The sequence below is a fragment of the Bombyx mori genome, chromosome 16 (genome assembly GCF_030269925.1).
Source record: "Bombyx mori chromosome 16, ASM3026992v2".
Lineage (NCBI taxonomy): Eukaryota > Metazoa > Arthropoda > Insecta > Lepidoptera > Bombycidae > Bombyx > Bombyx mori.
Window position 1 is genome coordinate 770,551 of NC_085122.1, and position 13,947 is coordinate 784,497.

At 37.8% G+C, this 13,947-nt stretch overlaps 2 protein-coding genes across 2 annotated transcripts in view; one reads left to right on the forward strand and one right to left on the reverse strand.

The window, feature by feature from the left end:
* Positions 1–13,947, forward strand: part of LOC101740827 (vitellogenic carboxypeptidase) — a 281,799-nt gene that overhangs the window by 21,478 nt on the left and 246,374 nt on the right. The window lies entirely within an intron of this gene.
* LOC101741675 (GAS2-like protein pickled eggs) overlaps positions 834–13,947 on the reverse strand; it is a 73,717-nt gene continuing 60,603 nt past the window's right edge. The window contains exons 4-5 of the mRNA XM_038016552.2: positions 13,181–13,823; positions 834–3,880 (exon numbers count right to left, since the gene is read on the reverse strand). Of these exons, the coding sequence (XP_037872480.1) occupies positions 2,982–3,880; positions 13,181–13,823 (1,542 nt within the window). The 3' untranslated portion in view covers positions 834–2,981. The remainder of the gene's footprint in view (positions 3,881–13,180; positions 13,824–13,947) is intronic.

The window sequence follows — 13,947 nt, forward strand, 5'->3', positions numbered from 1 at the left end:
CAGTGGTTATTCGTCGCCCATGGACTTCAGCAATGACAGCGGGAGAGGCAAACCGCTGCCTACCGTTAAGTACTCTTCACAAGCCTCGTTTGAAGAAGGACATGTCATAGCGCTCAGGAAACACCGTGGAGGGGAGCTCATTCCATAGCCGGATGGTACGTGGCTAAAAAGATCTCTGGAAACGCACTGTGGATGACCGCAGTGGCTCCAGGTAGTATGGATGAACTCTACTCCGGTGGAGGGTGGCACGATGGTAAAAACGAGATGATGGAATCATCTCAAGCAATTCCTCAGAGCACTCCCCACAGAGTATTGAATTTCGGCCTTTTTTGAAATCTCTAGATCTATGATCGAGCTAATGGCTCGCCAAGCGTTAAGTGATTACGATTGAATGTCCCTACTGATCTTAAGCTATGGCCGTGCTCTCAATTGTATGATAGTTGCCACTGTGAGCTAGTCAGCATCTGCACCCCCTTATATATTCTAAGGAGGACTTATAATTCATAAATATTGTGTTTGTTTGATGACTATTAGCCCGTTTCCTAGCGAGCTTATATTATTATACTAAGTCTGTAGATCTCAGAGTAATTTTACCGACTTTATACAAGCTGTATTCCCACTTAGAGATATGATATTTTTTTTATTGCTTAGTTGTGTGGACGATCTCGCGGCCCACCTGATTTTAAATGGTTACCGGAGCCCATAGACATCTACAACATAAATGCCGCCACCCACCTTGAGATATGAGTTCTAAGGTATCACAAACACCAGGTGGACTGTGAGCTCGTCCATCCATCTAAGCAAAAAAAAAAAGTTATAACAACAAACAATAATGAATTTTTAAATCATTTATTCAGTGAAATAAAACAATTCTATGGCATAATCACTGGTAACATTAAATCGATTTATAATTAACTTAAAATTAATCACTTAGCCTCTAGATTAGGCGTAAAGGTAAAATAAAAATTGCGTATACAATATATGTGTGTATTTTCGGATTTAGCCCGAGTTCAGAAGTCATCCAGTTTGTATATGTGTCGAACCTGGACACTTTTGTTACTGAACCTCACGTTAGAGCTAAGTTCCAAGCTCTCCAATGACACAAAATTAACCCTTAATAATTAAAATTAACTATAAGTTATTTCTGAACATTAACCTAAGTTTTTTTTTGTTGTAATTACGTCACATATTATTTTCTTCTTCGAAAATACGAGTCCTAACAATTCCTACAATATTATAGAGTATTTTATTTAATAAAAAACACAAATCAGGAGAAAAACTTCCAGCTTCTAATTAGTTGTTATTCGATAATCACCAAAAAAATTGCCAATAACTGAACTAAATTACTTAAAAATGACTACAGCATTCGAAACATTGATAATTATAATAATTTCTCATGTACAGAACTAACATTGCCATTTATATTGTTTAAAAATAATAGTTTTGGATGCAGGAAATTATCTCCTGAAATATTTATCTCATTATTCAATCTTAATCATAATTTTAGCAAAAGGAAACGCGTCCAAAAATATTTTGTTTTCATTCAAAAACAATCACTTCGTGCATTAATTTAATGAACATTAAATTTTCTATTCAAATGACCGAAGTGAAAATGGCGCACAGAAATGTATTAAGCCTATTTAAACAAAAATATTTTATTATCTGTGCTTTAGATACCAAAGAGGTAGTAGTATAATCTGTTTTATGATTTATTCATATTTTTGGACGGTTATACTTATTGCATAGATTATACCTACTGTCTTAATGTCAAGAAAAAAAGTTATATTATGTATATAAAATCTACTTTTCACAACCTACATACCTAATAATTTGAGATTACGGAATAAACGAATTCGGACGTGAGGTTTTGTACCTCACGACGATGTTAAGTGAACTCTAAAGACGCCTCAGCGTGCGTGCTCTTTGAGACACGGAGTCGGAGCCACTGGGAAATGACTCGAATCAAAATTGAATCGAATAATATTCGAAAGCTTTCGGTTACAAAAAGCTACCTACTTTACCAACTTCAAGTTACATCTAAAATTTGATATAAGTTTCGTTTAGTTCTAAAACTACTTACATTTATTTCAAAAATGAATTATAAAGTAATATTAACTTAGCACCAATATTAGCCAGAAACTCTTAAAAGAAATATGTTTGAATTTATGTCAAATATTATAAATAACAGTAAAGACTTACATGATAAAACACAAAACACAAGAGATTCTATGGAATATTTCCTTTACTTTTTCAAGTATAACAGTATTTCGGGATCTTAATATAATTTAAGGGTTAGTGCATATTCAATTATATTCTAAACGTCCTAAGCTACATTTTGGAGCAGGCAACACTTGTAACAACTTATCGAAAAATTATATTTTTTTAAACATCCATTATTGTGAAAGCTTCATTGAGCACAAGTTACCGTGTTCAATGCGCATTGGCTTTTAATAGTTCAAAATCGAGCTTCCATCCAGATTTATATCGATCAAGACTTCAAGTCCAGTACAAAAAGCAATTTAAAGATCTTTCTGTGCTTTTGTTGTAAATAAAAAAAAAGCGAACAAATTCTATAAGTTACGCAGACAACAAATCCGATCTTAATTTCGTTTTGACAGTCTTATTCGTCACTATACAAAATATGTCATTCATAATAGATTATTATACCATGGACGCACAATCTTCACTACAAAAGATATGGTCGATTAATTTCTCAAGTAAAATCTATCACGCTTTCTTCGAAGTCAAGTTAATTTGCTTTCTAGCAAGTGAATTATCGATTTGATTATGTATTCTATCGGTCAGTACAATATTTGTTTAGATAACAAAGATAGTTTTTGGGGTAATACTGACGCCATCTGTAATTTAAATTTGGAAACTTCACGTTTCGTGATGACGCCATCTGTTATCAAAACTAAACAACAAGCTGCACTCCTACTCCGAAGCTATTCCTCCGTTTTCATACTATCATTCGAGCTATGTCATTGGAACTGCGAAGTTGAGGTGGACCGTCTGCACCCAATGGAGACTGGAGCCGGTATGCGAGAGGCTCCGTTCCTCTGGTCTTTCCTCGGAGACGACAACTGCCTAGTGCTCATCGACCTCTCGAGCTTCCCATCTGACATCACCCAGGCTGATGTAAAATCAGCGTAATCTGAATCCTTGGAGCTGGTCCTGGATAAAGAGTCGTCTCCTTTTGAGTAAGTCCTAATTATCTCCTTCATCTTCTCCAGAACGCTTGCGTCATCTTTAGCAGTTTCTGCTGACCTCAAGATCTGTTCCAGCAAAGGACTGAGAGGCTTTTGGTTCGGTGGGGACCTTAAAGTTGCACTGCTAGCTCTCAGAGGTGAATTTCTCTTAAAGGCATCTGGGGAGGCTCTAGGGGTTGGTTTGGGGGACCTGTTTGGATTCTCGAACGTGTCAGCTCCAATTGCAGGCCTGGATTTCGCCTTAGACTGAGTAGGAGCGGTCCTACCTCCCCAGGTATTCCTGGCTGTAGGTGGCAGCTTAGGAGTTAGTTTTGGAGAAGTTTGAGCAGTCTTTGCTGTATGTTTTGGACTTGGTGTATTACCACGACTAGGGGTTCTGGTCCTGACCGGTGAATGTGGTATTCTACTAGCCTGGCGACTCCTGATGGTCTTCGTTGGTGACTCCGAAGCTCCGCGACTAGGACGTAGGCTCTTGCTCGGTGCATCATTGTTCTCTACCACCACGATCTTTTCGGGGCTGCCCCTAATTGATTTCTCATCAACGGAACTCGTCTTCCGGCTTCCGTAGAACGTATCTGAGAAATCGGTCTTCCGGAGACCAGTGCTGATACTCACGTAGTCATCCCTGTCGCCTTTATCCATATGGCAACCGTCGTCTTGGTCGAGACGCTCTGAAATTAAATACAGGCTCAATTAATTTGATTTGGCTTATATTGGAAGACGCATTTTACACAAATCTGACACAATATTGAAACTATCAACCGAACAAGAGATAAGAATTCACAATGACAATACTTTTAAAACCTGAAGACGGAAGATAAGTTCAGCTGGGTTTTGGACCACGGATACCGAGCCGGTAATATACGTGCTCACCATGAAACCCAAACCCACACGCTCACAAAAGAAATACTCATGACCTAGAGCTAGCGTATTGACAAAAATGTCATCAGACCAATAAATTAAACTAGCTACTAAAATAACTGTATTATGGTCTGTAAGCCTGTTCGTATTTATTGTGACTACTAACATATTTCTTCGTTCTGAAGACTGTTCAAGTCATAAATCTCTATTAATAACCGATTAAAAAAAAATACTAGAAACTGCCGTGTGCAAACGTGTCCATAAAAGCACTGGCCGACAATCATCAGATTGTTGCGGCGTGTCATAATTAATACTCCATTTCTGGAATCACATAAGGACATTGGTTTTCGCCTTTTAAGGGCCGCTGGCTTGTTATGAGAGCATTTCCTATTCCGGGTCAAAGACGTACTCATAATTGTATCTGTTTTATGGACGATATTGTGATTTCTGCATCTAATTTTATGTTTATTTGTAGTTCGATTGTTTGCAGACAGGGTAAAAAGAAGATTGACGGATTGTGAGTATAAAAAGAGCGCGTCAGATGGACTCTAACAGCGGATAGTGGTGGAAGAATACGTGTTAATATACTCCTGTTCACTGAGAATATTTACTGGGAACTAGGGAAACAAAAATGATATAACAATTTTGCGTAATTTGCGTTAGATGTTATAATCTATCAAATGAGTTCAGACAAAGAAGGATGTATATAAATTGTGATCGGTTAACTAGTTACAAATTTGGACACATCTATGCCTTCAATAGTGTTAAAAAAAATATTCAACCCACATCCCATAAAGCTATAACTTCAGAGTGCGTGAATTAAGCCATTTTATCACAATGAATACGGTTCTAATTAAGTATTTTCTGAGATCTAATAAATTATCCCGCTAGACTGCATTCCTGTGTGCATAAAAGGCTCCGACCAGACACAACTGTACGATCTTTGTTGGCGTCCACCCACGTCTGCTTATTTCGTAACCTCTGTAATAACGCAGTTTTCAAAACTAATTTTTGATTCATTCCGATGATACAAAGATCGCAAAATAAAGGCTGTTTTTACAAGTGACTTTCTGAGTGTGATGTAAAATTACTGTGAATGTTGCCCCCTCTTCTTGGAACATAATCCAGGTCTCAAACTTAGGCTGACAGCTATGTATCTCTTCAAACTGAAACCCATGACAGTTCTGTGGTTAAAATTGCCACGATAATACCAATAATGCGGCTATTAACATTTATTTAAACTGCTTTTTTGGTAATTTATGTCCGGTTTTGCTTTGCTAAAGGCTATAATCGTTCAACAATTACACATTCTCAAACTTGTATTGAAAGATTTCAATTACTTTCGTGCATACACGTGTCTGCAAACAGATGTGTCAATGCGTGACTCCTCTGATGCGTAAACAATGAATGTTTCATATTCTTGTGAGGCCAAACTAAGGGGTGAACTAAAAACGCTATTTTAAACAAATAAAAATCTAACAATTACAAATTTGGTCATCAAAGTTTCTACAGTGAAAATATGTAATGCAAATCGTGCATTTTAAAAAGTCAACTTGACAGATATGGGCTGAGCAAGGACGTAGTTTGTGCCGTGCGCAATGATAACCAAAAGTCGCAAGTCATTGACCTTAATACTGAATACTCATATAATCTGTGGCATTACTTCTTTAAGTGACAGTTTATGTTGATGATCAAAACGTCAATGTCACCGTTTTTACTGTCATTATTATAAAGGAATCGATATTTGATGTTTCATACGCGATTCTAACCCAATTAATAATAATTGAAGTAAATTAATGCAGAGACAAAACACGAAAACGGCAAAACGGATTCATTGATAAAGAGAGAAATGAATTATTAGCATAAAGGGAATCCGCCATGTTTTACCGTGGTGGGCGGTGTGACTCTAAAAAAAGGATCATTAGATTAAACCAAACAATTCATTGAGCGCTCTTTGAAAATTCAATATTACGAAATTTTACAGCGTATTCTTTCACACTTTTACTTTCATAACAAAATGAATTGCACCCACATCCGTCCACTATAGTTACTCTATTTATTTATTTATTTATTTATTTGGGAAACAAACAGTACAATACAAAACATACAATATTTAAAAAAAAAATAGCTAAAACAATAACCAAATATGTTTCCACAATCAAAATCACATATAAGTAGACAGTGAACAAGAAAAGAAATTTAGAAATTTAAATTACAAAAAAACAAAAGCAACACAATACACACATATCATTTTATACATTAACTCACACTATAAAACTACAATACTTATCGGGCCAAATCACCCTATAAACACTCCAAAACAGCTTTTCTATATGCTACAAGTGACAAGCAAAAGATATCAGCATTAGAGAACTTAGCATCATACAACCTACAAGATCTACGGACAAAAGAGTTAGAAGCATATTTCGTTCGAGCCGTGGACATGTGGAAGGTCTGTTTAGAACGCGCGGAAATACGACTACATTTAAATGAAATTTTGGAAAGAAGATAGCTAGAATCAATCTCGTTATTTATTATTTTATATAAAAACATTTGATCCCTCAGTAGCCTGCGATCGACTAGAGAGACAAATTCTGTCGGTTCTGGAGAGTTAAAGCGACGACAATGGTATAAAAGATGCTTAAAAAACTTTTTTTGGACTCTTTCTAGTCGCTGAATATAAATATTATATTGGGGGTTCCATGTGACGGAGCCATATTCCAATATAGACCGTACAAAACTGTTGTACAACAGAATCAAAGTAGATGGTCTTTTAAAGTCTTTACCAACTCTAAGTATGAAGCCTAACATTCGAAAAGCCTTATTTACTATTTCATTAACATGAAAATCAAAAATCAAACTGGAATCCAAATAAATACCCAAATCACGAACAACTGTGGTGCGTACTAAAGTTTGACCATTAATAGAATAGTCATACAAGATATTCGATCTTCCACGTGAGAATGTTATAATAGTACACTTATTAGTATTCACTGTGAGTAAGTTATTTTGACAGTAAACAAATAAGTTGTTCAAATCATCCTGTAATTCCAAACAGTCGTTTAAGGACTTTATAACTTTATATACTTTTTTGTCATCAGCGTACATAATGAATTTGGATTTCCTGAAAACATTCGAAACGTCATTGACGTATATATTAAATAACATAGGACCGAGATGAGAGCCCTGAGGAACTCCCGAGGGAACAGGTGCAAATGATGAACAAAAACCATTGAAAGTCACAGCCTGACTGCGATCTCTAACATAAGACTCAAGCCATCGCAGCAAATCACCGTGGACCCCAAGTCCATGCAATTTCTCAATCAAAATGTCAAAATTTATTCGATCGAACGCTTTGGAATAATCCGTGTACACCACATCAACCTGATGACCATCCTCCATGGAGCTCAATACATAATCCAAAAACTCACAGAGGTTTGTCTCAGTAGATCTATGGCTTATAAAACCATGTTGTTGCTCTATAATATGAGGCCTAATCAATGGAAATAAAAAATCATAAACTATACGTTCAAACATCTTAGGGATGGCACAAATTTTAGAAATTGGTCTGTAGTTAGCTATATTATGTTTATCACCGCTCTTAAAGACTGGCACCACGAATGACCGCTTCCAAATACGGGGCATAACACCAGTTGATAATGAGTGATTAAAAAGAAGATGCAAAGGGTAACACAGCTGAGCGTAACATTGTCGCAAAAAAAACAGGCGGAATACCATCCGGACCAGCACACTTGGAAATATCAAGATTTTTTAAATATTGCTTGACTTTACCCACCGAAATAAAAAATGAAGAAATATCTACACAGTTAAGGTCGTAAGAAGCAGGGGTATAACTTAACGATGATGCTGACTGTGTATTGTTAGTTAAAAAGGCAGAACCAAAATGAACATTAAATAAATTACATATTTCAGAACCATCAGATGAGCACCTATCATTTAAGAACAATTCGTTAGGAAAGTCCCCAGCACTCCTCTTAGATTTAACAAATCTCCAAAATTGCTTACTGCACTTCAAGATATCATCCTCACACTTTGTTATGTGTGCATTGTAACAGCAAATTTTTAAGGCTTTTTGTCTTTCACGAAGAACAGAAAAACTTGAATAGTCGGCCAATCGACCATAACATTTCCATTTCCTGTGAAATTTTCTTTTTTCTTTAATCAACTTGATTAAAGCAGAGGAGTACCAGTAAGGGAAATTGGAGTTACCTCTTACGACCTTCACAGGCACATTATCAGAAATAATCTTGTCTAAGATTTCATGAAACTTGCCCACGGCCATGTCGACATCTAAATTCATAAAAGATTGTTTCCAATTAATTTTCGAAAGTTCCTCGTTAATAATAGAGTAGTCACTTTTATGGAAAAGCAATATGGACCGGCCAGGAGAACGTAGGGGTCTCACGTCTAACCCCTCAATCTGAATATCTAAGGCTGGATGATGATCATCCTCAGATACAAGAGGAAGGGACGAACGAACAACCTTACAAGCACAATTACTTATTACTAAATCTAAGCATCTTTTATTTATATTAGAAATCGAATTAAATTGTTTAAAACTATTAAAAGCTAAAAAATTAGAAAGACCAAAGACAAGTGAGTCCCACCGATCACCATTCAAGAGTCTAGCAGGTCCATCAACACCGATCAGCTCCCAAGAAGCATTCCTTATATTGAAATCGCCGACGCACAAAAATTCGTCACCGGGATTAGTAATAATTGTGTCGGAAATATCCTCAAAAAAACCAATTTCATCTTCAAACTGAGAGGAACATTGAGGAAAATAGCAACAGTAAAGATAACAGTAAACAGTATATTCTTACTTTCCTCTCGGTTCACTATGAAGAGACTAGTTCACGTGGTAATTCAGTCTACCCTCCAAGTCAAACGAACTGTCGTGAACGCGTTATCGTTTGAATACAATAGAAAGTGTAAGCAGCACCTTCCATGTACGTAGTTCTAATATTCAATAGAGACGTTGATAAGAGCTTTTTTTATTAAATTCGCATCACATTTAAGGCTTCGAGTTGCGTAGTTACATCTCACTGGAGAGTTGGGAGAGGTAATTTTTATATAGGGCTCGTTTGTGAAGTCGTCATAGCTACTGTTACACCGGTAAGAGTAACGCCATCTATCGCCGAATAGCCGTACGAATATCGAGCGATCTAGTAGCATCTAGAACGCTCGAAAAGTACAACGCCATCTATTGTCAGATAGCGGAAACGCACAATACTCGACTTTTGTGGAATATTCTCGATAATTCTAGGGATGTGGTATCGGCTATAAAAGCGCTGCAGAGATAGCACGCAGTCAGTAATCGGAACTACCTCCCCCCCAAACGCTTTGCTGCTTCCCAGTGAAATACTAGGCAGGGTGGTGGTACCTACCCCTGCGCGCTCTCCAGACGACCTATGTTTCTGGTATTTTTGAATACCTTTTATTTTAAAAAGTAATAATGATTCTTTATTCATACGTATTCAGTGCTCGGTCTTCGGCGACCAAGAAAATTTTATACAGTTTGAAACTTTTTAAAACAATAATAAGGTTAAAACGTTCAGCTGTATGTCAATTTTAATAATTAACTAACAGGCACGTACCGTCCTGAGAATTAAATAGATCCGTGCAAAGGATTCCTGAGATATGATAAGCGGTTTATGATCTTCCCAAAATACGATGAGTTATATAAAGTGAATTGTGTATTATGTATATAATTAAGAAGTGGATGAGGAGAGCCGCAGACCGGGCTCAGTGGTGTGGATTGGAAATGGCCTATGTCCAGCAGTGGACGACTGTGGGCTGTTGATGATGATGATAATGTATATATAGGTATATAACGTTTCAAGTTACAGAGGTTAGCGTTTTGCGAAATACCACAAAATTATTAGTAATGCAGTTATTTCAGTGACATTCCTAGTCGCCGTTCGTGTTAAATGAGTTTGCAAACTGTCCTAACAATGTCTGTCTGCGGGCCGCGGATTAAAACAGAAGCGGAAGCGATTTTATATTTTATTAAATTAAATATTGTTTCAGATGTAACTACGATCTAAACACGATGCTAATAATATTATAAAATAGAGGTTACTCGAATAATTCATTCATTCGAAGACAACATTTTAAACGCGCCTAACCAAAACTGTGAAAATGATAATATGTGTATGATAATTTTTACTGGTGGTAGGACCTCTTGTGAGTCCGCGCGGGTAAGTACCACCACCCCGCCTATTTCTGCCGTGAAGCAGTAATGCGTTTTGGTTTAAAGAGTGGGGCAACCGTTGTAACTATACTTGAGACCTTAGAACTTATATCTCAAGGTGGGTGGCGCATTTACACTGTAGATGTCTATGGGCTCCAGTAACCACTTAATACCAGATGGACTGTGAGCTCATCAACCCATCGAAGCAATAAAAAAAAGTCTATGATTACCAGTAGCAAATCTAATAGTTTTCTGCGGCTTGTATAGTTTTCGTTTATTTTTCCAATATTTAATTTTGTAGTTCCCCTACGGAAATCAAACTATATCTTTTAGACACCATAAGATAAAAAGCGGAACACACTAGCGAATTGAGGCGTTTAATTAGCAATCGCCTTTTTTTTTATTGCTTAGATTGATGGACGAGCTCACAGCCCACCTGATGTTAAGTGGTTACTGGAGCCCATAGACATCTACAACGTAAATGCCGCCACCCACCTCGAGATATAAGTTCTAAGGTCTCAGTATAGTTACAACGGCTACCCCACCCTTCGAACCGAAACGCATTACTGCTTCACGGCGGAAATAGGCGGGGCGGTGGCCTTCGCTTATCGATTGGACTGCGGGCCATGCAAATGTTTTCGTAATGTCGCGCCGCCGTCCGACACGTTGTATTGTCCCGTTAAATTGTCACAGTACAGGATGAATGGCTAAAGACTGTTAGGTCCAACTGTTTTACCGTTTAAATACTTCTAAACTAACAACATTGTGAACAGGGAGATGTCTTTTACGAGACACGCATATTGGCATACTGAAGAAACTCATAATCTCTTAGCAAATCCATTTTTATTGTCATTGCAGTGTATGCATGTTAGTATAGAGTACTATCCATAAGCACTGAGACAGGTGGTAGGACGTCTTGTGAATCCACATGGGTAGATACCACCACCCTGCCTATTTCTGCCTTGAAGCAGTAATGCGTTTCGGTTTGAAGGGCGGGCTAGCTGTTGTAACTATACTGAGAACTTAGAACTCATATCTCAAGGTAGGTGGCGGCATTTACGTTGTAGATGTCTATGGGCTCCAGTAGCCACTTAACACGAGGTGGGCTGTGAGCTCGTTCACCCATTATATTTATGTATTTAAACGTTTATAAGTATATGGTACCCATAATATAGCGAATCCTAATTTGGAGGGGGATGGCCGTGCGTGATTTGTTCCCAGCTATATATTATTTTTTAGGATTTCAGTTACTTTGTGTATTTTGTATTCAGGACGAGAAAGCAAATGAATTTTGAAGATTTGTGGAAATGTCTCTTTGATTTGAAGATTTGTGGAAATCAGAAAGAAGTGTCTCTCAGCACTTACATTTCTTCAAGCTCCTGTGATATTATATTGAAGACTAGGTGACCCGGCAGACTTCGTAGTGCCTCAATCGATAAATAAAAGACCTAAACGTTTGTATAAAATAAACTTAAAACAAACAAAAGGAATCTGTCCGACGGGGGACACATCAAATGGAAAACAAAATTGTTTTTTTTATTTAATTTCGAGCATTTTCATAATTGTGTCTACCTTTTAAACCTTCTATGGACTTCCACAAATAATTCAAGATCAAAATTAGCCAAATCGGTCCAGCCGTTCTCGAGTTTTAGCGAGACTAACGAACAGCAATTCATTTTTATATATTATATAGATTATTATGAAAATAATATAGTTTTCTTTATCAGTTCGAAGAAAAAAATTCAGAATTCCGTTCTCATTGTTCGGTAACACAGTTTATTTTGTGATTCATAATTGCTTTACGTTTGAACGGGAAATGTATAAAACAATGTCATTGAATAGAACAATGAGCATGTAATGAAATATAATAAATATTACGTTTTATTCAATTGACTGGTGGTAGCACCTCTTGTAAGTCCGCGCGGGTAGGTACCACCGCCCTGCCTATGTCGGCCGTGAAGCAGTAACGCGTTTCGGTTTGAAGGGTGGGGCAGCCGTTGTAACTATACTGAGACCTTACAACTTATATCTCAAGGTGGGTGGCGCATTCACGTTGTAGATGTCTATGGGCTCCAGTATCCACTTAACACCAGGTGGGCTGTGAGCTCGTCCACCCATCTAAGCAATGAAAAAAAATAAAAAAAAAATTGAAGGGATAAAATATGTCATTAGGTGCAAATGTTCATTGCATTACATTATTGAGCGCTTTATCGTTGACCTTACTAAGGTAGCTCTAAGCAGTTTGTCATTTCTAGGGGCCAGTGATATCTCGCGCGTTCCTATGATAGAGAAGGTCGCTCAGTTTGAACTATGGAACATTGATTTTATATATTATGTACTAGCGACCCGCCCTCGCTTCGCTTAGGGAACTGTAATTTATTATTGATAACAGTATTTCTCCACTATTTAATGGATGTTATTATACATATAAACCTTCCTCTTCAATCACTCTATCTATGAGAAAAAACCGCATCAAAATCCGTTGCCTAGTTTTAAAGATTTAAGCATACATAGGGACAGACAGATATAGGGACAGAGAAAGCGACTTTGTTTCATACTATGTAGTGATTATCTACAATTACTCGAAAATCGACCATAATCATAGATGACAAAAGATTTAAATTCATTTTATGTATTGCATTTCTCTTTTTTTTTTTCAGTAAGTACTGACATTTAATAACCAAACGGGGTATTTAATTTTTTTTACGAATGACAAACAAACAAGAAAATTATACCATAACTGTTTTGCCATTGTTACTATGTATATATAGATAGATCGGAGAACAGTTGTGTACATATATACAAATGTCAATATATTGAATTTCTTGAAATAATCGTAAAAATGGAAACGGATGTGTGCCATTACAGAATTGTGGATAATATAAAAATAGCTCACCATTGAATTCAGCGTCTTCAATTGAATTTTGACTGTGCAGCGAGTATCTGTTAAGAGCCTTCGTAGACGGAGACCCCTGGGTGGACCCGGCCACTACGCCCAGACTCCTGTAGCCCTCGTCGGATACTTCAGAGCCGTTGTCCGATGCACTTTCTGCGGCAGGAGCTGGAGAGACCGGCCTTGGACTTTTGTTCCTCAAGCCAAGAGGAGTAGGCACTAAGTGGTTCGACGGCACGATCTTGGTTCTCCTATCAGGAGAGGACGACTTCCTCCCTGGACTGATAGACCTGGGAGCTAACAGTTTTCTGCTGGGAGAGTGTGAGCGTTCTGTCTCCAAGTACGGGAGGCTGGTGGGCTCGTTCAATCTGTTAGTGGAGGTATAATGTCTTTCTTCGTGGTATTGGAGAGAGGTGGGTTCGTATCGATCGTTCTTCTCCTTGCTGTAAGGCAGGGAGGTTGGGCCAGGGTCTGGACGCTCGTATGTGACTGTGGCGCCGACCAGGTCGTGCTTAGGGCGGGCCAACCTTGCCGAGAGCGAGGTGCGGTGCTGGGCCTTGCAGCGGCAAGGGTCGTGTTTGTCCAGATAGTGGGCTAGGGTATCCCAGCCTCCTCCCACGCGGACCATCACGTGCGAGCGTAGGATCTGTAGAAGAGTAACGTCATTTATCAATTTGCTCTGATGACGTGAACATGCCATTGACATTTGGAAGTCAATTTTGATGTCACTCTCGAGATATTTTGCAAATAAATTAATTATTAATTAGAAT